The 27,591-nt window shown below is 31.2% G+C and overlaps 2 protein-coding genes across 3 annotated transcripts in view; both read right to left on the bottom strand.

Annotated features, from left to right (window-relative positions):
- The window catches only part of LOC125808456 (ras-related protein RABH1e), a 942,753-nt gene that overhangs the window by 169,238 nt on the left and 745,924 nt on the right, over window positions 1-27,591 (bottom strand). The gene's annotated exons all lie outside the window — the stretch shown is intronic.
- Window positions 22,680-26,395, bottom strand: LOC125808466 (uncharacterized). Its single transcript, XM_049488170.1, has 2 exons — window positions 26,057-26,395; window positions 22,680-23,240 (listed from the first exon to the last, which is right to left on the bottom strand). The coding sequence occupies exons 1-2, from the start codon at window positions 26,315-26,317 to the stop codon at window positions 23,109-23,111; spliced, it is 393 nt and encodes a 130-aa protein (XP_049344127.1). The 5' UTR covers window positions 26,318-26,395; the 3' UTR covers window positions 22,680-23,108.

Consider the following 27,591-nt stretch of genomic DNA (forward strand, 5'->3'; position numbering starts at 1 on the left):
AGTAGATGTATCTAACTTGAGTTTGAACACTTCTTATTCTAGAAAAATATCTTCTCCTTACTTTTGTTGTGGAAATAGAATTCATTCTCACATTCTTCTTCTACTTATAGTGCCTATGATTTATCTTGAGTATCTTTGAACTTGCACACTTTTGTAACATGACTTGTTTGTTTGCAACTTCCACATAATGCATCAGATCTCCACCAACAAAAAATTTCCAAGTGTGTTTTCTTTATGCAATATTTGCCATGAGGATAATCAACTTTTCTTTTTTGATGGTTTGCATAAAAGCTACCTTCAACAACTTTATCTTCTCTGAAAGTTCTTCTTTGTTCTTGTGCTTGAAGAGCACTTATCAATTCTACAAGAGATGGTAGAGAGATCTTTAGAATCTCCCAAAGTAGAGATTTTATACTCAAATCTCTCGGGAATAGTCACAAGAATTTTTTCAACTATTCTATTATCTTTAAAATCATCATCAATCAACCTGATTCTGTTGACAATCAAAGAAATTCTATCAGAATAAATAGTGATAATCTCACCCTCTTGCATCCTAAGAGATTCAAAATCTTTTTTAAAATTTATAATTTGATTTTGTATGCCTCGTTCACTTCCTCGGTACTCCTTTGTAAGTTTTTCCTAAGCTTCTTTTGTTGTCTCACCTGCAATGATTTTAGAGAAAATTGAATCTACAACTGAAATTTGATTTATAATTTTGGCTTTGTATTTTTTGTTTTCTCTTCTGAGTGAAGTTTGATTTCAGCATCATAAGATTTTTCAGAGAGGTTGTATGAGTTTATCTTTAATTCATTACAGCTTCCAACAAATCATAAGCCTCAAGATAAAACTTCATCTTAACTACCCAAATTTGATAATGTTCACCATTGAAGATTTGTGGGGCATTGAAGAGAGAGTATGCTTGTCATGATTTGAAAATAAGATTTAAAATAGTATGGATTAAAAATCGGTTAAAAGTAGTCATGCGTTAAAAATAAAAGCACGGGTTAAAATTGAGTTGAAAATATATATGAACTAAAAGTGGTTGAAATTTTTTCTTCAATGAACTCACAGATCCATTAAGATCAATGGAAGGCTCTAATACCACTATTATAGGATCGAATAAATTAGAAAGAAAGAATTAATGATAATTCTTTGTATTGATTCAAATAGAATAATACATCACTATTTATAAATAATTAAAAAATATATTATTTTCCTTCTAGATACTAAACTAAAAGGAAACTAAATATTTTGCAATTGATGTAAGATTTGAAAAGAAATTAAATACTATCAAATATTTTTAGACTAAAAAGAAAACGTAAAATGATTTTACCAAATTTCAACAATGTCATTATGCTATGACTGAATGAGTGGTTGCACGTTCCTGTAAACTACAAAGCCTACAATAGCAGTTACAAAAATGATGCTTGGCCCAGCTGAGACACAATTAAGAGCTTCAATACCAGACATACTTATTTCACTTAATCCTTTTCTCAAAGCAAGCTCTTTCCAGCCAACAACATAAGCAAAAGGGAAAACAGCCGTCCATTTTTGTGTAGCAATTGGCGCATTCTCTTCTGTCAGGCCAGAGAAATCAGTATGCAACAAAATGATATTTTCAACGAATAATGCCATGTTCATTCCATGATAGTGAAGACTAGGAAAACATGTTTTATTTCTCGAGTTAACACCAAGGTCTAATGCTACCTCATTACTAAATTCATCTTTTGTGCTTCAGGCTCCTCTAAGCTAAAGTCGTGCTTCTTGACAATCACACTTAAAGCCTGCACATCTCCACTACATATTCCTGGATCCCATATAGGAACAACCAACTCATTTTCAACTAAAACAAGAGAGAACTTTCTCTGAAATCTTATAAATATATGTACTGCTCGGACATGATTCCTTTCGGACTTTTCATCAAACAAGTGAGAAGCAACTCTTAGTTTCATTCCCTTCAATTCCTCTTTCATTACTACATATGTATAGACTCGTCCGCTAACCAAAGAAATCTCACCAATACATTGCAAATTTAAATCATGAGCAAGAAAGTCGATGGATGTTTTACCTGTTATTTCAACCTTCACAGTTGTCATGATAAACTTGATGTAACATCCGGCAATGTGAAATAATTGAAGACGCTTAGAATTGGAAATTTTCATTTTTGGAAAGAATTTAAAATTCTGGAAATTTGGCTAAGTATGGGGAAAAAATGATTTTTTGGCCAATTTTGAGCAGTCGTAACTCCTAGCTCAGGATGATTTAGGAGTAGTTTCAGCTATTTTTACGAAGCTCGTGAAATGATCTTTCCAACGCCACCGAGTTTGCTCGATTCCGAGTTTGTATGAGTGAGTTATGTCCTTTGAAAGTTGGGCAGTTGGCAGGGAATCCGTCCGGAAATTTTAAGGGCATTTTGGTCTTTTCCCTAGCTATTTCTTTTGGTTATATATTAGTGTTGGACTGATTTTTAGATCATTTTTTTCCATTTTAAAAGAGTGAGAGTGAGGGTTTTGAGTGAAGAAGAGAAGAAGAGGAGAAAGGGAAGATCAAGCAAGGAGATCATTGTGGATTTCGTCGGGGGTGATCCCTATTAAGGTATGTGAGTTCTTAGTGTTGGGTTGATCCTTTCCCCCACACACCAAACTTGTTTTATCTTTGAGAAAAGATTGGTCATGTTGTTGAAGTTGTTGGGTTGTGTTGTTGATGTTGTTGATGTTGTTGATTGTTGTGTTGAAGTTCTTGTTGATTTGGGACATGTTTCCGGTTGTGTTGTGAGTTGAAATCTATTGTATGTTGAGGGGTTTATGATTTTAAGTGTTTGGGGCTAGATCCATTGAAGTTAAGGAGGTTTAGAGTTGGAGAAAACTAAGGAGAAAAGTCAGTTTTTGGGGAAAAGGGGTGGGGCGTCACGCCTGTCAGCACGCCCCAAGAGGAGCTCTGAACTTTTCCCCTTGGGGCGGCGCGCCCATCAGAGCGCCAGCAGGCCTCTTCTGAAATTTTTGGTCTGGCGCTCCGCGCCTCTCAGAGCGCCAAGTTTTCTCATTCCTTCTCCACTTTCTCATGCATGTTCCTAGGCATTATACCGATGTTTCATAGTTGTTTCCAACACTCCAAAGTTCGTCTAAACATCAAGAATCCCTCCATAACATGTGATCAAACACCTTGAATTCATAATTCCAAGTCAAGTGAAATTAGTTTCCAAGTCAAGTGAAGTTAGTTTCCAAGTCAAGTGAAGCTAGATTCCAAGTCAAGTGAAGTCAAGCTTAGAAGTAAGTAAGTCAAAGCAAGTATTTAAGGTTTTCCAAGAGTCTTCATTGAACGTTTTAAATTCTTTTTAAGGCTCGAGTTCCAAATTAAGTATAGAGTTCCAAGTTAAGTATAGAGTTTCAAGTCAAGCAAAGAGTCTCAAGTTTCAAGTCAAGTAAAGAGTATCGAGTTTCAAGTTAAGTCAAGAGTTTTGAGATAAGTCAAGAGTCAAGAGTTGAGTTCATTTCTCAAAAGTTATTAGGGAACTAAGTATTTCCCAAAGAAGTTTATAAATGTTTTCACATTTAAGATGAGAGGAAACTGAGATTTCTAAAAGAGTTTTGAGCAGTTGAGTACTATCTCTTTTTGATAAAAGATGAGTTTTGCGAAAGAGTTTCTAAAACATGATTAGTATGACAAATCGAGTATGTCATCAATGTTTAAACAGTATGGTCTCTAGATATACCATCAATGTTTAAGCAGTATGAATATCCCGAGTCATCAATGATCATATTAAAAATATGGTTTTGATTTGTTGTGTTTAGAAAGAGTTTTCAAGAGCCTTTGGGCTAAGTTTTGAGTAATTATCTCAACTAAAGAAAGATGTGTTTAAAACACTAATGAGCTAAAGTATTTTTGGGAGTAGTCTTGAGCACCGAATTGGGGACACGAGTTCATATTAACTCAACTCTCCATAAGAGCCATGTAGCCAAACATGGGATTTCTCAGATCATACTTTTTAGATGATCACGAAAGTTAAGCTAGTGGATCCATTAAGCAAAAGTTAAAGTAAAGTTAGCTTCATATATCACGGCAAGGTATAGGATGGTCCTTGGGCAACGTGAGGTAAAACGTTGTATCACTACTTAAGCATGTAGTGGTGGTTATCGATTAGAGAACTCCCACAGTAAAAAGAGCTTGGTTCCTCGAGAAGTTCTGCTTAGTGTGGATGGGGGTATGGGACTTCATTCATGCATTGCACAAGTAGACTTCGAAAGGAAGCATGGTATTTTCATGATATTATAAATATGATTTTTACATCATGTTTTAACAGTTTTACAAGCTTTATATATTGCATGTGTCTTATTGCTTTATTTATTGAGTTCAGTTATTCTTGAGTTGAACAGAGCCAAGGTAAGTTCTCTATTGTAGCCCTTTCTAGCTTAAGTTGTTGTTTAGCGGTCCATCTCGCATACTCGTACATTCCACGTATTGATGCCAATTGGCCTGCATCGTCTTATGATGCAGACGCAGGTACCCAGGATCAGCATCGAATACGTCGTTGATCCAGCTGAGCACTCCAGAGTCAGTGGTGAGCCTCCCTGCATTACAGAGGATTCAATTATTTATGTTCTTAAGTTTTGTTTTTATTAGGATGTTGCAGGGTCTGTCCCAACATCCATCTCAGTATTTTAGAGGCTTCATAGACAGACAGTCAATCAGTCAGTCAGTTAGTTTGAGTCTATCTTTTGTGTATATATATGTAAATATTTTATTTTGAGACTCAAGTTGCCTTTATGGCCAGATTTGTATCATTTAAGTTGTCTTATGACCTTTCATTGTATTGAGTTATTCGGTTGAGTTAGGTTTCCCCTGAGTTAAGAAAGCCAGGCCAAGGGTTCGCTTGGGGCCAGCAATGGTCTCCGAGATTATTAGGATCATGGGTTTGATCTAGGGTTCATAGAATTGTTAGTAATCCGGGTAGTTAATGATTGTTTATTGATTCATGTATTATATTGATTGTTTGTAGACCAAGAACAAGCGGAACGAATTTGAAAAGGGAAGGATCAAGTTTCTTAGGGTTTTAAGCTTGTTTCGAGGTAGGTGATGGTTGTGATTCTATGATTGTGTGATGTATGTTTGTTCTTACTTCATTATGATACTTGTATGTATATGAACGTTGCAATGTTGTCACACTTGTTTGTTGTGTGATTGTGAGAATATACATTGTGATTGTGATTGTGGTGTGTGAAGGGGATCGATTTCCACGTTCCAGCATAACTAACTTGGATCAGATTGCCACGTTTCGGCATAAATATGAGATCAGTTGCCACGCTTCGTCATACTAACTGCTTGAGTTTGGGTTCCATGAGAGGACCAAAGATGTGATATAAAATGGGAAACTGATCGTTGTTCGTAATTGTTGATAATGTTGTATATGTTGATATATATGCATGTGATTATTATATTGTTTGACTTATTTATGTTGCACTAGCGGGATAGCCGCGTGATCCTACCAGTACATTGTGGTTGTGTACTGATTCTACACTTGCTCTTATTTTTGTTGAGTACAGGGCATTTTCCAGCGGCTATTGACACCTCACTTTGAATTCAAGGGTGAGCCAATTCTTACAGGCTGCCATGGAATTATCTTTCGTCTATGTCCACCATTTTCAGACTTAGACTATGTTTTAGTTAGTTGATTAGTTCATTAGATTGAGGTTGCATCCCTTTTTGTTTAAACTTGGTTCATTGTTAGATGTTTTGGTACATTGACTTTCAGGTTCTAGGTTGTTCTTCCGCATTTTTAGTTATTATTGTTAGACTTTTACTAGAGTTTATGGGAACTCTACTTTTATTTCAATAGTGTTTGATTTTAATGCCTTAGTTTTTAGATTATTTGTTTGGTTTGGGTTGTAGTAGTGGTTCTCCCACCGGAGTGTTAGTGTGAGTGTCAATCACGACGGTTTGGGTCGTGACACCCTGTCAAATTTCTTTTTAAGAAAATATTTTTGGAAAATATTTCAAATTAAAAAAAAACACTTTTTTACGCCAACCTCCACCTCTACCCCCCCCCCCCCAATCCCCACCCAGGCCAACCCCATCAAAAAAAAAAATTTAAAAATTTGAAAAATATTTCAAATTTAAGAAGTTATCATTTATACGCCAAACTAAGACTGTGTACCAAACCGGGTTGTACCAGTACCATTTCGGTCCATTCCGATACTATTCGGTGTAGAAATCCCACGTCTAGAATTAGAGAAATCAAGGATTGTATTGATGAAAATAATGTTGAGTTACAACTTCTTTATATTGGGAGAATTGTAAAGTCCTAAGTTAACTATACTTAGAGTCCTACTACAATACCTATTACTACTATAATAATAATAATATTAATATTGCAATTATAAATAATCTAATCCTAGTCGTAATATAATCCTAATCATAATATAATTCTAGTCGTAATATAATCCTAATTAATATAAGTAGTTTAATCCTAGTACGACTCTAATTCTACAGCAGTTTTGTAAACTCGTCAGTCAGCTTTGTTGGACCTGTTCCTTTGACATGTTCCAATCGTCAGCTTCCTTCTTCATCAACACTTGCTACAAACACGTCAGTCAGCTTCGTTGGACGTGTTCCTTTGACATGTTTCAATCGCCAACTTCCTTCTTTTTCAACACTTCCCCTCAAGCTAGTGAGTAGAGGACCGGTTACTCCTAGCTTGATTCGAATACGCAGAAAAAAAAAACTTTGAATACCCAACAAAAACTTGGTTTGTCAATGCTTCGATATGAATGTGATGTCTAGTCGTTGCTTGTGATAGTTCATCTGTAGATTGATACAAGTAGTTCCACCAGTAAAAACACTTAAGAGCAGTATGATTATTCCTACCACAGATTTGACATGACTCTATATTATTCCTCTCCTTATTTTCACTTTGAGAACTTTTATTGTTCAGAGAACCTGGTCCATATTGACTGTTCTTAGAACCTGTTCCCTGTCCAGCAAGCTTAAAACCTGTTTCACTGGAGTTAATGTTGTTGTTTTCTCTTCCCCTGCCTTTTTTAGCAGAATACCATGTTGTGGTTTTGTTGTGGCACCTCTTCTTCATCTTCCCTTATATCAAAACTCGTGAAAGCATAAACAAATTGATTAAGAGTGGAATATGGTGCCTTACCTAATATGATAAAGGTCTTGTATTTGAGACCTAAACCTCTAGCAAAATTAATTGTTTTTGTTGCTTGAATATAAGCTTTTTCCAAGCATTCTCACATCTCTTTGGCAGTTGAGCAGCCCACAATTAGATGCATGCTTTCTTCGGTCAAGGTGCTTGAGATGCAACTCCTTAGTAACACATCTTTCTCCTTCCAATCATTAATGGTGCCACTATCTTTTGCATTCTTCTTAACTTTTACAACTTTCCCAGCAGTTTGTTGATAACGTTCAAATATACTTCTTGAAAAGAAATATAAACGATCGTATGCAATAGATTTACCTAACTTTGAGTCGGGGTCGATCCCACAGAGAATATGGAAGAATATTGTCAATAGTAAATATTTAACTCGATAGTCGTTATAAAAATGGGGGATTTAAATTGAAATAAAATAAAATAAAAACAATAAAAAGATAGCTTTGAACTAAGTATTTATTTATATTCAGATTATTAAAAGTAGCTAGGAATGTGTTCCCCATAAGCTCATAACGCAGTAATTCTAATAATAGTAATCCTTTTCTAGTGTATTATATGCAAAGTGATAAGTTAGGTATCTCTAAATCCTTGGTCCGGCATCTAGAGAATTTCACCCCGCACCTTGGTCCGGCTACGTGTGTATAATTTACTAACCCTTACCTTTACCTCATATTAGACATCATAATCGATGTTTGGCTTAGTTATTACTTCACACCAATCGACACTAGCTTATTAGATAGTATCACACTAAATCTATGTTGATAATTCTTTTCTTGTTAATTACCTCCTTGGTCCGACAAGTAGTAACAAGGAGAGTTATAACGTTGGCCACCGTTAAAAAGACTTCTAAACGAAAGAATTATCAATGCATGCAAAATACTAGTCAAGAATTGCTTATTTACTATTCATACTTTGTTAATCGCTCATGGTTCCCACAACCCTAGTTATGAAAGTTAGCTACTCATTATCTCAAAAACACAATCAAAATTTATTAAAATAAATATGTTTGTGTTAATCATAAAAAGTTAAGAACAATAGCTAAACTATCTTTTATTAATCACGAATACAAATAAATAATAAAGGAGAAGAAAGAATAAACCACAATTCTCCGGCCTCCACGGCGGCTCTTCCAAAGTTCCTAAGCTAGAAGAAAATTTATATTATGTCTTGTATCTTGGTTCTTGGCTCCCCAAAGAATAATTTTTCATGCCCTATTTATAGACATAAAAACCCTAAATAAAATAATGAAGTTCAAGACAAATTAGGAAAACAAAACCCAATTAAATTGGATTTCCAATTGCTCGCTGGATTTCTTCAAATTGTTGGTGGCAGAGGGACGGTTAGCTATAGGCACGTGGCAGCAGTGAGCCAAATTCAAATTGAATTGGAAAGTCCTTCTTTGCACCATATATAGAAATATATTATTTTAATAAATTTAATCCATTAAGCTGTTTGCTTGATTTCCTTCTTCAACCTTCCATCTTGAATTCGTTTTAGCTCCAAACTTCTTCAACTTTACGTCAATTTACTCCTACAAATAAAATACACTATTTAGCACAATTTCTAAAATTAATGCTCAAAAAGGACAATTATAAATAATAAATATGAGGCAAATAATGATTAAAAATATGTATTTTTAGCCTCACATCATTTGTCCAGTGGAATAACTAATTTTACTTGGTTCATAGATAAGATACGTTAGTTTCATCACCTGAATTAATTGGGATATTTGTGTCCTCCATATGAGGTAGTTTGTTGGCTTAGATTTAATGGAGCAAGCGGTAATTATTTGGTGAAGTGAGGAGGTTGACATGGTTTCGGTAGAAGGGGCCATTGCAACGTGTGATTTTTTTTTTTTTTGATCAATACTCAGAGAGCGGAAGAGCTTTTATGCTCTGATACCATGTAGAAATCTCACGTCTAGGATTAGAGAAATCAAGGATTGTATTGATGAAAATAATGTTGAGTTACCACCTCCTTATATAGGGAGAATTGTAGAGTCTTAAGCTAACTATGCTTATAGTCCTACTACAATACCTATTACTACTATAATAATAATAATAATAATAATAATAATAATAATAATAATAATGCAATTATAAATAATCTAATCATAGTTGTAATATAATCCTAATCATAATATAATTCTAGTTGTAATATAATCCTAATTAATATAAGTAGTCTAATCCTAGTACGACTCTAATTCTACAACAGTGATGTAAACTCGTCAGTCAGTTTCGTTGGATCTGTTCCTTTGACATGTTTCAATCGTCAGCTTCCTTCTTCATCAACACTTGTTACAGACACGTCAGTCAGCTTCGTTGGACATGTTCCTTTGACATGCTTCAATCGTTAGCTTCCTTCTTTTTCAACATTCGGGAAGGAATGGGATACAATGAATCGGTACTCGGAATGAAATGAAACGGTATCATGATTTGATACCGGTATGCCGGTACCGGTTCATCCCGGTTCCGTTTCGATTCGATCTGGTCCGGCCCCGGTAAAATATTTTTAATTAATTAAAAATAGCCCTGCAACAAGTTGTTTAAATTACAAGTTATAAGTATAACTTATAACATATAACTTAATAACTTATAAACTTCAAAAGATTCAAATCTTGAAAACTTAAGCCGAAAAACTTTTTTAAAAAAAAGCTTTATTAAACTTAACTTACGAACTTATATAAGTAAAAATTAAAAAAAAAATATTTAAAATAAACTTAAGTAAAATTACATTATAAATTTCAAAACTATTAAACTTAGAGAAAAAAAAACATTCCTATTTTCGTAATTCAAAATAACTCAAAAAAAATTTATTATTTTTTGAAATAGCTATATGTGTCGTCCCGTTTATTCTGTTCCATTCCGGTTCGTACCGATTCTATCCCTGTATTTAGTGGGATGGGATGGAATTGAGCCTCCATTCTGGTAATTCTGGTCCGGTTCATCCCGATACCGGTCAACGACCCGATCAAACCATCCCATGGCCGGTTCGGTACCAGTTCGTTCCAGTCTGATGGTTCCATCCCGGTTCGGTGCCCAGTCTTACACCAAACACATCCTTAGTTGTTGATGTCTCCATATGTGGAGTTAATTAGACGAAGCTGGAAAAACTTGCAAGCAGGAAAAAGGCTAGATTGTTGCTATTAAAAGAGTATTCCTCTTTAACCTTTGATAAAAATCTTATTTTTTTATATCAAATTTATTTTAATAATAAATATAGTCGAGTGATTTTTGAAGATATACTTAAGTTGGGTGATTTATATTAATATAAAACAAAGCTTAATTATTATATTAACTCATCTTTTACCGCAACAATACTAAACCCAACCCTAGAGGCTGAGCTAACTTAGGGTCCGTGGGTTCGACAAACCCAGTAATTTTTCCATAAACTCTATATTTGTATTAAAAAAATAAATAACTATACATATATATTAGCTTGTGAATCGCATAAAGGGGTCTGAAAATGTTTTCCACACTAGACCATTGATCACCTACTAATAGTTGCACAAAAAATATCAAAGGAAGACATAAAACAAGTTGTGTATGACACTGCAGAAAAGAAAGAGTATTAGTCAAATTTTATACAGTAGATAAAAATGATTGGAGTATATTATTGGTCATGTAAAGACATTATATTATGAAAAATTCACAGAGGTACAACCAACAATAGTTGGGTGACCCTCCATTAATTAGTTGGCACTTGAATAATGGACCCACTTCTTTACTTTTTTACTATCTCTCTCCTACTCACCTCTCTTTTCTTTTATGATAACTTATAATAATAATAATAATAATAATATAATGAGTAGTTAGTTTAAAATTATATGGAACCGATTGATTTTTAATGTTAACAATTTTATAAGTGTTTAAGTTATTTTAACAGAAAATGTATTTATCGATTTTTTTTTATCAAATGTATTAATTATTTAATAATGTTTTAAGAATTAGATATTAATTAGGAGTAAAACAATGAAAGAAAAGAGAGGTGAGTAAGAGAGATGGTAAAGAGGTAAAGAAGTGGACCCATTATCCAAGTGTCAATTAATTAATAGAGGATCAACCAACTATTGTTGGTTGTGCCTAGGGCTGGCAAGGGGACGGGGACAGGGACTGGGGGACGGGAAGGGACAGGGGACGCCTTGGCCGGGATTTTGGGGGGACCGGGATTGGGGGGATAAAAAATTGTCCCATCCCGTCCCACTATGTATACGGGATGGGACGGTGTTTGGCGGGACGGGATGGGATGGGATGGGACGGGACGTGGGATTTTTTTTTTTTATATGTTTATTTATTTGTATTGAAATTATATGTTATTGAATAGCATTTTTAGTTTATTTAGTTTTCAATAACATTTTTAGCTAATAAAAAATGTTTAAGTTTTCAAATTTCAAATTTCAAGTTTCAAGTTTCAAGTTTCAAGTTTCAAATTTCAAATTTGAGAAGTTCAAATTTGTATTTTAAATATTTTAAAAGTATTTTATTTGGTTTGGTTTGATTTTAGAAATTTAAAAAACGATTAAATTGATTTGATTTTGATTTTAACTAATAATCAATCCAAACCGAACCATGAACACCCCTAGTTAAGATGATTGACATATTACTTTATAATATATATATATATACTTTCTATTTTCGTCATATATCTTTTTCTTATATACTGATGCTAGTGGCAAGAAAATGATTATTTTGTCTTTCCAATAGAAAAACGCAAAACAAGTTGCGTATGACACCGCAAAAAAATCAAAGTATTAGTCAAAATATTATAGTGTATAAAAGACGTATGCCATTGATTTTAAGATATATCGTTATCATTAGAGGCAAATCCAAAATTTGAATTTAGGTCTCATGAGTGGATCTTCTTACCAACATCACAATAACATTTTTATGCTTTTCATGAGTACACTATTAATTATATCCTAATTTCTGTCAATTTCTCAAAATAAATATACATATATATAAATTATTTTTAAAAAAAATTAACCGGTGCACGTGTGTCTGCCTCTCGTTATCATCCTTTCGTGCTCATTCATATCTCTTTTTTTGTCAAGGTGGATGATGGATTAGACAAGACCCCAAAACGTATTCCCTCCGTCCATTTTACTTGTTCATTATTAATTTAACATATTTCTGACAAATTAATAAATTAAAAAATAATTGTAGTATATTACTTTTATTAATTATAAGTCATTTAAATGTTGAAGCTTGATGAATAATATTTAAAAACAAGGATAAAATTGACATAAAATAATAGATTGTCTTTTGATATTCTAACTTTTAAATTAGACAAAGAAATTTGAATAATTATTTTTAATATACTGAACAAATAAAAATGTACATAGAAAGCATATTAATGAAAAAGATGGGAAGGTGTGAGCAGAGAAGGAACTGTTGAAAGGCAACTAGTGAAGATGCCAATATACCTCTTCCTCGAACAATTGAATCTGAATCGATTCTTGCTAGGCTCTTTATAAGAAGGACTATGAAAGTACAGGAGGGGACATAGACCATAACCTCCATACAAAAATGAAGAGTGTACATTACTAATTATTATCACTTTTATAAAATATTTTGAACTATACAAAAGGATGCTATACAATACAAGTAGTCAACACTATTACTTTGCTTTTAAAATCAAACTCCTCCTTTAACTTTGAATAATAATCAAACTCTGAAAGGATTGTCACCGTCAAGTTTAATTATTATTCAAAGTTGAGGAGATAGTTTGATTTTAAAAGCAAATTGGGAGGTGAAAATGATTTTCACCCTTATTGAATTTATTATTTCTGGAAGAGAACAAGCTAAGCTTCATCAAATATGATGTATCACCTTGGATCTTTTTCCATAGTTGGCAAGGTAATTAACAATTTAACTACCTTCTATGTAAGTATACGATCAAGGTGGGAAACTAAAATTGTCAACAAAGATTGGTTGAAGTAGTTGAGAATTGATAATGAAAGATATATAGGGTGTGTTTGTTATGGAGAAAAATATTTTTTAAATTTTCTTATGTTGGATTGGTTAGTTTTTTTTCTTGAAAGTCAAAGAAAATTTGTTGTAGTGCACTGATCACCTATATAATATATAGTCGCACAAAAGTTGAAGATATTTGTTGGAATAGTCATACAAATTGTTGTCAAAAGGGCAAAATAAAAAATAAAAAATAAACAAAGATAATAAAAGTCTCAAAGCTAGCTGGAATTTCGAAATTTTTTTGGAATAGTCAAACAAATGGTTAGCATAGGAAGCAAAACAAAAGATGAACAGAGTTTGTACAAGTTTAAGAGCATTCTGACATGAAACAGTGTCAACGTCAGAGTTAGGGGTGGTCACGATTCGGTTTGGGCTGTTATTGATCAAATTTAAAATAATATCAATTTAATTGATTCTTGAATTATTAAAATTAGGTCAAATCAAATATAATATATATATATATATTTAGCAATTTGATTGTTATCGGTTTTGATTCAGTTTGATCTGGTTATCAATCATACACGAAAATAAAAGAAATGATTCATTCAATTTTTTTAAGAAAAGACAATAAATAATCATTCAGAAAGAAAAATAGTAAGAACGACTAGCCTTACAAAATTTCTAATTACTGAATTTACTATGAATAATACTCTTAGGGGTCATTTGGTACAAACATTGATAATGTAGAGATTAGTAATGCAGGGATTAGTAATGCATGGATTAGTAGTGCATGGATTATTTTTTGTCGAGTGTTTGGTTCATTATTTCCCACTTAATCTTGTGTTTGATTTAAAACTTTACAAAAAAATTATTTCCTATTATACCCTTGTGTTATTATGAGATTGTTTATTTCATGTAATTGAGTCAAGGTAGATAACCGGACCATAACACTACAGTACAAAAATTTTAAAAAAATAACAACAAAGAAAAAGAGTGTTATATAAATTGAAACAATTTTTTTTCTTTTTTGTGCATAATTAATAACAAGAATTTAATAATACGCAACAGTTGAATAAAATTCATAGTAAACAAAAAAATGCTAAATCTTTAGTTATTTATTTTTACAAATTTTAACCTGTATAATTATTGTATATGGCAACCGGATGTTGATAAAAGAGTTTAAACTTATCAAAAATGAAGATCTAAAAATATACTTATACAATTTTATACCAAAGTCCCTTACCCGGATAATAATTAACCAAAGTTGTTGTGGCACAATATTATTTTCTTTAGGATTTTCTATTTCATTTAACTAGTTAAGTTAAATACATACATACATGCATATATATATAAATAAATAAAATTTGTGGTATGATGTATCACTTTTTTTGTTGGTCAAGTATATCTTAAACTTAACATAGATTTAAGACTACTTATATTGTTCAATAGCTAAAGTTTATTAAAAAAATAGTCCAAGTGGTTAATCGATGAACTACATTGAATAAAAAAAATATTAATGAAATCATTAAATTACACTAAACGAATTTGGAGAATTAAAAAGAACATTTATAATTATTTCAATATAAATAAAAAGAAAATTAAATTACAAAAGAAATTTAGAAAAATGAATAAAGGGATAATTTTGTCATTTAGGGGTCTTATCCAAGGTTTAACAAACCTTGGATTAGTTATCCCTCCATTTACTAAGGATAAAATAAGACCATATATAATGTATAAGCAATCCATGGATTAAATAAAATAATGTAACCAAACAATGTATTAGATGGATTAAATTTTAATCCAAGGACTATTATATTTAATACCGCCTACCAAACGAGTCCTTAGTACAATAGGGGAATGACAAAAGATATAATCATAAATTGATAAACATATTCATTTCAAAAGTATTATGCATTATAAAAGTATTTGTTATAAACGTAAATTCATAATACACCTTTATTATGCATGCATCTAAAATTATTTTATGTTATCTCTTCCACTGCACATGAAATTAGTTGCATATGCATTGTACTAAATTAGTTACATACCTAATATCTTTTTGATTTCTTTTATTTTTAAAATAAAAAATCTTAAAATTAATAAAATCATCACAGGTTATCTTTGAAGATGGCCATATAGGAGGTCAAAATCAATGTATGAATAAAATATACGAATGAAACGCAACAGAATTCAATGTATTCTAACAATGATAAAATATACGACCAAAATAAATAAATAATGATGAATACATAAAATGTCATACAAATATATAAAACACAAGAGTAAAAGGAAAATATTGTGATAGTATTGAAGTTTGTCACTAATAAACAGAAATATAGCGTCGTACATATATACATTTTTTTATTATTATATGGAAACATGAATATTTACGAGGAACTCCTTGGCATACTTCGAATTTCAATAATCAAATAATTTAATTTTGATCGAAAATTCAAATATAACTATCACATTTCAACCCATCGGACCGTGAATACTTACTCTAACACCTGGATAGGAGGACGTTTTCACCGATCAAAATCAGGCCATGCGAAAAATAAATAATCTCTTACAAAAATCTCTTTAATACTTTTAAAATTTCATGAAAACATTAAACTTTAACGAAAATCTTTTACAAATGACCGAAGACCCTTCCAAAGAACTAATCTAAAGAGGTACAAGAGCTACTAAAAGAGTATATTTTATGCAAGAAAATAGGACACACCTTCCACAATAAGGAAAGGAAGATGGAAGTTGTTGGAGATCATCATCATCTTCACCTACGAAATATCACTGAATTCCTGCAATCAAACTATGACAAGTGACAAAGCAAGAGTAGTATCAGTACAAACAACACGTAATGATAGGCATTATCGATCGACCCGAACCTACCACATAATATAAAGTAGACATTCATAAGAAACATGCAATGATAAGGTGCCAGCACTCCAAGTCCTTATCCACCCGCTTTCACCATCCCAGATATAATACCCATAACTAGTACACTTTGATCTCAGCTTCCTACCTCATTATGCTGCCAACTCTATCATTAAAACATTCAACGTTACCCTTTTGCCATTGTAAGGCTTCCCAAGCCTACTTTTTATGTCACCCTAATATAAGATCATACCTTAACCTTTTTATCACATAGAGATTTCTCGAATAACAAGACCATTACCAACTCTGTTAACCAGTCTACTTTTTTGACTCACTCTACCAGGGGCGGAGCCACGTAGGCTCCAGGGTGTCCAATTGTCGAAAAATTATACTATATATACACGTAAATTTTTGACTTTATATTGATATATATAGAATTTGGACCCCTTGAAATAACAAAGTGATGCGCAGTGGAGTTGGCAATAGCCTGTGCAATCCTACTCTTTATCCCGGTTCGATTCCCCGCAGGTTGTTTTCTTTTTCTGTAATTATTTTGACTTCTTGAATTCAATTAAGTAAATAAACATACGTGATTTTAACATAAACGTTTAGTAGCTTGGTGGTTAATGGTATCATGAAGGTCTTCAAGACTCAAGTTCAAATCCCTCCTCTACTAACTATTTTTTTCCAATTAAAATTGAATTATTTCCTTAAATTCTAATACCTTTTCCTTGTAGAATAAGATTTCCTTAAATTTAATACTTTTTCTTGTGGATTTTTTTCAATTAAAATTGAATTATTTCCTTAAATTTTAATACCTTTTCCTTGTAGAATAAGATTTCCTTAAATTTAATACTTTTTCTTGTGGATTTTTTTCAATTAAAATTGAATTATTTCCTTAAATTTTAATACCTTTTCCTTGTAGAATAAGATTTCCTTAAATTTAATACTTTTTCTTGTGGATTTTTTTCAATTAAAATTGAATTATTTCCTTAAATTTTAATACCTTTTCCTTATGGAATAAGATTTCCTTAAATTTTAATACTTTTCTCTTATGGAACAAGGTTTTCTTTCTCTATAAATAGGAGACTCATTTACCCAAATCATATCACAATATTATTAAGAATAGAATCTCAATAATTCTCTCTCTGATTTTTCTTCTCGTTCTCTTATTTTATAACAAAAATAACCAACTTAATATTTTAGTTTCAAGTTTCAATAGACATGAGGAATTATTATAATAGAGTACCAAAAAAAAGTTTGACTTCTCTAAGTCAACCAAATAAAGAAACAACGGTAGATCAATTAGAGATGTTGTCACATTCTTCTAAAAAACAAAGCATTGATTTAAATACACTAAAAATGACTTGCGAAATTGAATGGATGATGAGTTTTTAGACGGTTGTATAGTGTCTTATGTAGAAAAGAAAGTATTTCGTACTATTTCTAATGAGTCTATTATAAAAACGTTTCAGGATATGAAACCTCGTCGAGTACAATTGTAATAATATATTTAAACTATGTTTCCAATAGTTGTTTATTTCTTTATGTTAGTTTTGAATTATACACTTGTAATTCTATTAAAAATATTCCTATATTTAATTAAATATTGCTTAACTTGATTATTTGTTTTGGTAATTTAAATCGTTATTTTTAAAAAAAAAATTACTATTAAAAGTTTGGACACCCTTCATTAAATTCATGGCTACGCCACTGCACCCTACTATAGCGGCATGACCCAAAGTATATAGTCACATAAATAACATGTACTCCCTTTGTCCCAATTTATATGACTTACTTTCCTTTTTAGTCACTCCAAAAAAGAATGACACATTTCATAATAAGTAACAATTTAACTTTAAAATGTTCATGTTATCCTTAATGAAATGATTTATAACCACACAAATTTCTATCATTCATTTTAGACTACAAGTTTTAAAAATCTTTCTTCATTGCTTAGACTTTGTGCCGAGTCAAAGTCCCTCACATAAAATGAGACGGAGGGAGTATATATTATTAAAATATTAACAAATATGCAATCTAGTATTAGTATAAACTAAATGTTTAGAAATTGAAACTTTGACTAGTCTATTTTGATTGAAATGTATTTTATATGTAATTGAAGGAGTTGTTTGTACTTTCTATTGAATATATATTTCTACATGTATAATGTGTTAGTATTATACAATTGAGACTTAGCTAGCGTTTGGCCTCAAGTTCTCAAATATTCTTGGCGAATCATATTTGGGTGAAGTTTCACCATTGGCCCCAAATTTTCCCAAAAATATTTGACTATTTCAAAAATATGATTTATACCCATAAGTTTTAAAAATTATTTAAAATACCCATAAATTTATATTATCATTTTATAATGAATATGTTTCGTTAAAAGTAAACTTATAATATAATTGATAACAATCAACAATAACAAACTAACAATATAGGCAAGACAATACATTAATCACATACTCAAGACAAATTTTCTCAAAAATATTTGACTATTTCAAAAAATATGATTTACACCCACAAGTTCTAAAAATTATTTAAAATATACATAAATTTATATTATCATTTTATAATAAATATGTTCCGTTAAAAAATAACCTTATAATATAATTGATAACAATAACAATAACAAAATAACAATATAGGCAAGACAATACATTAATCAAATACTCAAACTTGTCACTGATTCAGTTACAATTATAATCCATTAAACACAAATCGTTCTTTTTCCTTAATTTTATCACTAAATTAGAGCTCCAACTTTTTCGGAGGAGGCAGTAACAAATATTAGTTGGAATTAATAAATAATGAGTATTCTTTTATAAACTATAAAAGTTTGGGGTAATTTTTGAATTTTTTTAAATTTCCAAATATTAGAACTTGACCCAAATACTAGTGTTTTTCTAGTATTTGAGAACTTGGTATACTTGACAAATATATATGCCAAGTTATATGACCAAACACCACTTCCCAAGTTTTTCCCAAGTATTCTTGGGGCCAAACGGATCCTTAGTATTATACAATTGAGACTTTTTTTCTGAATTGTCGAAGTCATAATACTCTATTATTCGAGTATATATTAGTCGAAGTTGAACAAACCATTGTTATCAATTTATCCATACCGCAAAATGTCAAAATGGAACTTCAAAATATCGAATCATACCAAATTAAATTAGTATGATAATAATGATTTTAAAAATCAAATACCAAAATACCGTATTAAAATTTTAAATTCCACATCATATCAAACCATGCCTAACCCTAGGCGTGTAGCCATTTTGAAGGTTCATATAATTGTTCAGATTTTGCCTTCGTATCGTCCCACTGTACTTTCATGATAAATGAATTTGAAAATGCTAACAAGGCAATAATTACTCTAGTCTCTATACTATATTTGATTCAGCGCAAATTTTATAATTGACATTTATAGGATTAATAATTATAAGTTATAACATTAATTTTTAACTTTCAAGTTATAACAATAAATAATTACATGTTGTAACATTTTCACTTATTTAAAAAAAGGATTTAAAAAAGAAGTAAAAATCAATTAGTTTGAAAAAAATAATTAAAAAAGGAACTTTGAGTAACAAACAATTTGAAAATATTAATTATAATTAAAGGAGGCATAAAAATAGGAAGTCATAACAAAATAGAATATTTGTTTTTTTTTTTTATGTCAAAACAGTTATTTCAAACAGATTTATTTTTAAAATAATTTCAACAGTTTCTCTCTCTTCTCAATATTTTCTCTCGTCTAATTTGTTCATACAATATTCTTAGTCATCACTCTCGTCTACTTCGAATTTGTTTTTGTTCAGTAATCGTCATTTTCTTGTAATGAGCGGTTTCTTATTAGTATTAATAAAACATGGTGGTAGATGGGATCCTTCAGGTTAGTGTTTTTTTCCGAATTTTTTTATGTAATTGATTGCAAAAAAATTGAGTTTTTTTTAGTGAAAATTTATAATTGACATTTATAGGACTAATAATTATAAGTTATAACATTAAGCTTTAACTTTCAAGTTAAAACAATAAATAATTACATGTTGTAACATTTTCACTTATTTAAAAAAGGATTTAAAAAAGCAGTAAAAATCAATTAGTTTTAAAAAAAAAATTAAAAACGGAACTTTGAGTAACAAACAATTTGAAAATATTAATGATAATTAAAGGAGGCATAAAAATAGGAGAGTCATAACAAAATAGAATATTTGTTTTCCTTTTTTTATGTCAAAACAGTTATTTCAAATAGATTTCTTTTTAAATTAATTTCAACCGTTTCTCTCTCTTCTCAATATTTTCTCTCATCTAATTTGTTCAAACAGTATTCTTAGTCGTCACTCTCGTCAACTTCGAATTTGTTTTTGTTCAATAATCGTCATTTTCTTGTAATGAGCGGTTTCTTATCAGTATTAATAAAACATGGTGGTAGATGAGATCCTTCAGGTTAGTGTTTTTTTCCAAAAATTTTTGTGTAATTGATTGCAAACAAACTAGGTTTTTTTTAGTAAAGATTTTATAATTGACATTTATAGGACTAATAATTAAAAGTTATAACATTAATTTTTAACTTTCAAGTTATAACAATAAATAATTACATGTTGTAACATTTTCACTTATTTAAAAAAGGATTTTAAAAAGCAGTAAAAATCAATTAGTTTGAAAAAAAAATTAAAAACGGAAATTTGAGTAACAAACAATTTGAAAATATTAATGATAATTAAAGGAGGCATAAAAATAGGAGAGTCATAACAAAATACAATATTTGTTTTCCTTTTATTTTTATGTCAAAACAGTTATTTCAAACAGATTTATTTTTAAAATAATTTCAATAGTTTCTTTCTCTTCTCAATATTCTCTCTCTAATTTCTTCAAACAGTATTCTTAGTCATCACTATCGTCTACTTCGAATTTATTTTTGTTCAATAATCGTCATTTTCTTGTAATGAGCGGTTTCTTATCAGTATTAATAAAACATGGTGGTCGATGGGATCCTTCATGTTAGTGTTTTTTTTCGAAATTTTTTATGTAATTGATTGCAAAAAAACTGGGGTTTTTTTTTTAATGTATATCGTTAGTTTTTGGTATGAAACATTTTTCATTTTTTGGTATTTTTTTATTTTAAAAATTACATAAAATTTGATGAAATTGGTATACTAGATATGTTAGACATGTATGAAATTTCATATTGTTTTTTGTACTATTTGTGATTTTGGATACTGTTTATTTATAATAAATGACAATTACTAGTTCAAAATGGTATTATTGTTATATTCTTTTGGTATGAATCAGTGATGAAATATGTTTAGAAAGTGTGCAAAAAATTGGTATGAAATTTGTGAATCTGGTATGATTGAACTTTTTTTTGGCATTATATTTGTATGGATTTGGGCGTAATAATGAAATAAATTTGGTATACTGATTATTTAATAAATGACAATTACTAGTTGAAAATGGTATAATTTTGGTATTCTTTTGTTATGAATGTTGTATGAATCAGTGATGACTTTTTACTTGAAATAGGTATATAAAATGTGGATATACCAAGTTATGTGTTGGAGCATATGGTGAGAGAGATTTATGGTTAAACAGTGAAGAAGAAGATGAATATGGTGAGAGGAATTTTTACAATTTGAACATGGGGGTGGGGTTGGGTGGGGTGGGGGTGATAGCGTGAGAATTGGACAGAAACGTGGCGGGGGTGGATAGTTGACTTGTGACAGTAAAAAAGGTGTATTTGAAAAGTAAAAAATCCCTAAAAATGTGTATTAGATAATTATGATTGATTCTCTATTTTAATTTTATTTATATAACGTATTAATTAAATTATAAAATATTATTATAAAAAGACTAATTATTTAATGAAATTGAACTAATTAATTTTTAATAAAAAAATGATATGTTATAACTCGCAATTAAAATTTTATAAGTAGTAATATTTAAAAAGTAGATTTAAAACCCGTAATATTGTCTCTTAAATATATATGTGGGGTGTTTATTCCTTTGATACATATATATACTTGATAAATTAGTAGACATGGACTAGAGATTATTTTCTCACACTTGTGGCCACAAATTAGCCATTGAAAGTGCAAGAAGATGTTTTTAGAGTGTTGGAATAGTGGCATTATTAGAAGGGAGAAGGGTAGATTGGAAGAACATCTAAGAAGATACATTAATATTAATCGTTATTTTTAAAGGATTGTGCAAAGTATTACGGTGAACCCCACAAAATGACTCGATTTTGTCCCATTCCATTGGCTCTTTCAAAATGTACCACTTCCTCCTTATCAATGCTAGAGCAGAAAGTGCAGTATCCCCAATCCAATCATGTCTATAATAGAGTCTTCGACATAAGTTCTATTAACCCAATATCTTGTTTTATCCTTAAAATTAAAAAAGAAAGAGGTCCTTCACATAAGTACTAAAACCTCAGTGTTGTCTTTTTGGGAACCTAATAGTAGTAGCTAATTTCCCCACTCTATAAAGTTGGTCAATACAGATGGTCTAGATTTTTCACATGGTTGAAAGTACCTTAATCAACCAAGAAGCTTAGCTACTCTCTTTGCTTTGTACAGGATACTTTAATGCATATTATTTCAAAGTTTATGGACTTGCAAGCTTAGCAGCATATTCACAAGCAGGAGCTTTTGTGTGATTTGCTCATGTGCCAAGTGAAATTTGTAGCATATCATAGATTTAAAAAATCCAGCAATTTCAGTTTAGGTACTTCAGAAAAGATCTACAATCAATTCGACAAGGCAAAGCTACAACATTCATCTGAGAAACAAATCTTTTGGTTGCAAAGGCAGTTCTATTGTTTCGCCACCATAAAGGTCAAGACATAATTGACTAATCAGCCTGTTCACGTCAAAACATAAAACATTTTAACTAAGGCATAATGATACAAATTGTTTTTATGCAAATATAGGTATGAATAAGAAGTTGAATCCGGCAAGAGCAACTGAACTTCTCTAGTAGTTGCATAGTTGGCCCCTAATATATACACAATCAGAGTTAGAAATCTGTTGATGCATGTTTATAGTTGCTAACAAGAATCTTGAGTTGTGCCTTGTTGAAGAAAATTCTTTTCTTTTGATCCAGTAGGGCCTTGTCTAATACCACATGAAGATACCATGGGTCAGTAGTTTCAGTCATTGATCTTTCAAAACTTTGTTTAGACCATCAAAAACACTCTGTAAAGTAACATCCTCCACGATGATGACCTTATCCCTGGATTTCGACCCAGAACCTATAGAAACTTGTCTTTTTTTGACCCCAACAACCTGTTCAAAATGAAGTGAAATTTTAACCAAGGAAATGAAGCTTCTGTTCATGTTAAACACAAGTAACAAGTATACAAGGAATTGGAGTTTATTTTCATCTAAACACTATTATGAAGTATCCATCTGCTACAATCTTAACCAAAACAAATTTCAAGTGGCTGTCTCCATAATTGGTTTCCAAGTCTATATTGGAATATCAAATGAACAGGTATAGGAAAGTAGGAAATTACTTTCTCCTCTTTTTCACCTTTTAGCCTCTATAATCCATTGGTTGTATGTGCAGTGGTTAGCAGTTTATCAGAGGCTGGTACCAAATAATGGAAGAACATATAAGAGCAAAAAAGATGGTTTTGTAAATGTAAACAGTTGATCATAATGATAAAAACAAAAATAAATACTAACAATGGATTCCTCAAGCAATTGTCTTACCAAATTGCTTATCAGATGCCAGAGGCTCCCTATGACTACTTTAGCAGGGGATATAAAAGCAAAATATCATTTTATCAAAATGAACTCCACAGAGGATTTTCTTTCAACAAACACTCCATTCTTTTCCTGTCAAGACATTCACCATCCATGATCTATATATGGTATGTTAGCCGTTAACTTAATATTTTTTGATATCCGAGAAATCTCCAAGTACCAGTGGCACAAGGTTCAAAACTTGGTGTATAATGGGCTCCCCTCTATCCTTTACCACTTAAATATCAGGTTTTTGTCTATGGCAGGGTTCAACCTCATGACGTGCGCTTGTTACACTCTTGTCACTAGACCAAAGCCCTGGAGGCAAAAGAATGCCAGTTAATTAGGACCCTTGCTTCCTCAATTCGCAAGCAGCTTCCCTCTCCAGAATCCAAAGAAAGAAGGAAGAGACTAGTATTCCTGTAACATTTTTCTCTCGGCTTCCTTTTTAAGACAAACCAACTCGAGATGAAAATCATCCACGAGAAAAAATGAAGGAATTACTTTCACTAGTGTAATCGTACTAAACTTATATTGCAGGAAAGTTAGACTACTAAATTATGTAACCAAAAAGTATCATCTATTCTTACGTATCTCAGAAAATCAAATGCCCCATAAAATCATTGATTCGAGAATAAAATATCTACATAAGTTACCACATAAGTATTAAGTAAAGATTGCCATCAGAATTTTTTCCCTATGCAATAGGCCCAATTATTTTTTTACTTTCCTCCCCATCTTTTCCCTCACAGAAAACTGCTGGAATGCTACCTGGGAGATGTCCTTCAGCCGACAGCTAATGTCTTTAGATCTACAACGCTCACCCTTTTCTCTTTCTTTTGAAACCTCCACCCCATGGAAATCCATTCAAAAACTAATACCCCAAAATCTTCTCGAAATGAAACACACTAAATCTTAAAGTCAGTTCTCTGGGGCTTGCAAATTGCTATGTCACTATCGCTGGAGCTGTGGCTTACAGGTTATTCCATCACCCTCTTCCCTCTTTGTCTTCCTACCACTTCTTTGTATATTAATAAATTTCTTCTATATAACTATTGTTGGATCTTTTACTTGTGCATATATTATTACTTTGGGTAATTTTATCTCCTAAGTAACACTGTATGAAAAGTATTACTAGTACTAATTACTAACTTGAAAAAAACGGTATTAACTGTTTTTTACTTTTTATTAATTTTATATTCTTGTAAGTCAACAAGGATCTTGATAAAGTTAGCCAGCATTGACTCCACATTTTTTCAGTGGTACTTCTCCAGTTCTATGTTCCGACTCCATTGGTATGCCATCATCATAGTCATGACTTACCAAAAATCTAACCTTCCAGTCAAGGCCCTCTCCCCCCCCCCCCCCCGGTTCAAAGACATTGCTTGGTTATTCATAGAGCTGTCAAAGGCTTGCTTGAGACGTGCTTAAGCCCTAAACATAGATGCAAAATAGGATATCTTACTTACGCAGAACTTCAGTGCAGGCACCAAGTAGCTAAAACATGCACCTCACCGCCCGTGCATTCTAACCTAAAGAGAGCGATACAAAACACAAAACAATTCACCTAATTAATAATTTTCATTTCCTAGGCCTATAGAATGCTTGTTTGAATTATTGTTATTATTCTTGAACTACATATGTATATTTCATATACATATTTTTTATTTTTTTCCTTCAATGTGGCGTTTCTCTTTAAATTCTGAGTTTCGTTTGCTCTTTGAGCTTAAAGCTCTGATATACAGATACTTTAGCTCTTGTTTTCACCTATCGCCTTTGATAACACTGGAACTTCATCAGCCACAATGTGCTCTGATGTAGTAGCACTTATTTGGCAATTTTAGCTTATGTGTAAACTGATACAGAGATTCAGATGCAGGGTTAGTAATTTTTTTATGGTTTTGATTGTCTAAGCTATAAAGGATAAGTGAGGTACTCTTTCGTTACAAAATCTAGGGCGTTTGGACATAAAAAATGTGAAATTAGAAAGAAATAAAAAAGTTGAAACATGGTATTTGGAAATTGGAGTTGTATTTCAACAAAAATATTGAATCATTATGAGTGATCTAGAATGGAAAATGTGAAAATAGGTATTTGTAGTTTTTTTTAAATTCCGGAATGTTACGAAATTCATATAGTAATAATTATATGTCCATACATGGTCCCCAAATACAATTCCGGAAAAAAAATGAAACAGCAATGCAATTAATCATGAAAAGAGAAGTCTAGGTTAAACGGGGAGAAATTAAGGGGAAAAACTGCTGAACTAATTGAATGAAACTGCATGCTTAATTGATGATGTTGTAGAAGCACATACTACCCTATATGAATAATGAATGAAAAGATGGACTTACAGAGCTTATATAATCGATAAGTGCAGCATTAGCTTCACCATCTTTAGCAGGTGCGTCAATTTGGACCCCAACTGCATCGTCATTCAAGTCAGTTACGGTGGCTTGTTTGGAGCCTGGCTTGGCATGGATGGTGATGGCGACGGAGGACGGGGGAACGGCGCGAATACATGCTGGAAATTTGGGAGTTGAAACTGCCGGCGCCGGTGACTGAGTTAACTCGGTTGAGTTTTTTTTAGCTCTGCTTTTCTTGGAGGGAGGCATCTGCTTTCCCGGGATCGGCGATCTAAGGGAAAGAGGGCTACCAACAAAAACACCTTTTTCATCCCTACTCTCATTATTTCACTTTCGAGTCTTACTAAAAACCATTTGTTAACTTTTTAAATATAATATTTAAAAATAACATATTATAACTCTATTTATTTCTATTTATATGTCGTTAAATTAAAAACAAATTTCTTAATAATTTTCATTTCATAAAATCAATACATAAAAAATACTTTCTTCCTATTTTACCTTTAAGAGTTATTAATCTTGAAAGTATGAATTTGACCAACATAAGAAAACTAAAGGGTTAATCCATTTATTTCTTTCTATTTACGTTTATTTATTGAAATCTTGACTTTAAGAGATCACTAAATAAGGGTACAATTGTAAGCTTACCTAATTTCTTAAGAGGCGTGAAATCTAAAATAATAACATATAAATAGGAACGGAGAGAATACTAGCGGTGTTGATGTTATTGGGTACAATTACTAGCAGTGTACAAAAATCGAACGACCGGTAAACTGAACTGGTATAAATGTTATTGGTTTATTGATTTATTGGGTTAGTGGATTCTTAAAGATTTTATTTAAAATTTTTTTATCAAATTGGGTTATTGGATAAATCGATATCGCATTAAGACCCTAATAATTTACTACTTTACCTATATGTAAATATTAAATATTAATCTCAGTACCGTATTGGTTATTGCATTTACCCTTTAGTCTTCAATTTGCACTTTACAATGATTTCAGGTCTAATTGGCAGGGGGAATTACACACCTTATGATTCTCAAGGAGAGATTGGAGAGACTTTGAATTGCTGGTAATTACATGATGTAATACAAACTGATTATTTTTAATTTCGTCTTTTTATTTCTATTTTTAAAAATTTATTTTTATTTCTATTATTTTAAATTATTTTTTTATTTTTATTATTTTGAAATTTTCTAAAAATGTTTTTATTATTTATATTTTAGGTCCTTCTCATTCTCAACCTTTACTGACTTGTGATTCCATGCATTTTTACATATTATCTATTTGATTTGTTTATTCTATGTTTATTTTTAGCATAATTTTGTTAGTTTTCTAATTTTTAAATTGAAGTAGAATTCATTGTTGAATAAGGTTATAGATTTACGTTTTTCTTTTCTTTTAAATCATATTTATGTACGTTATGTTGAAATTTGACATAAGAATATTATGTTGATATAAGCCCCTTATATGTCTAATATAAAATGTTAATTTTAGATAATTAACTTTTATTCTTAAAAT

This window comes from Solanum verrucosum, unplaced genomic scaffold (genome assembly GCF_900185275.1).
Source record: "Solanum verrucosum unplaced genomic scaffold, falcon-dt-bn FXZP01000112.1, whole genome shotgun sequence".
Lineage (NCBI taxonomy): Eukaryota > Viridiplantae > Streptophyta > Magnoliopsida > Solanales > Solanaceae > Solanum > Solanum verrucosum.

Excerpts from the sequence above, each read along its gene's own strand:
- LOC125808466 (XM_049488170.1), bottom strand. The coding sequence starts at position 26,317 with ATGCCTCCCTCCAAGAAAAGCAGAGCTAAAAAAAACTCAACCGAGTTA. Across the intron at positions 23,241-26,056 it reads TTATCGATTATATAAGCTCT|GTTGTTGGGGTCAAAAAAAG; the intron begins GTAAGTCCATCT and ends CATTTTGAACAG.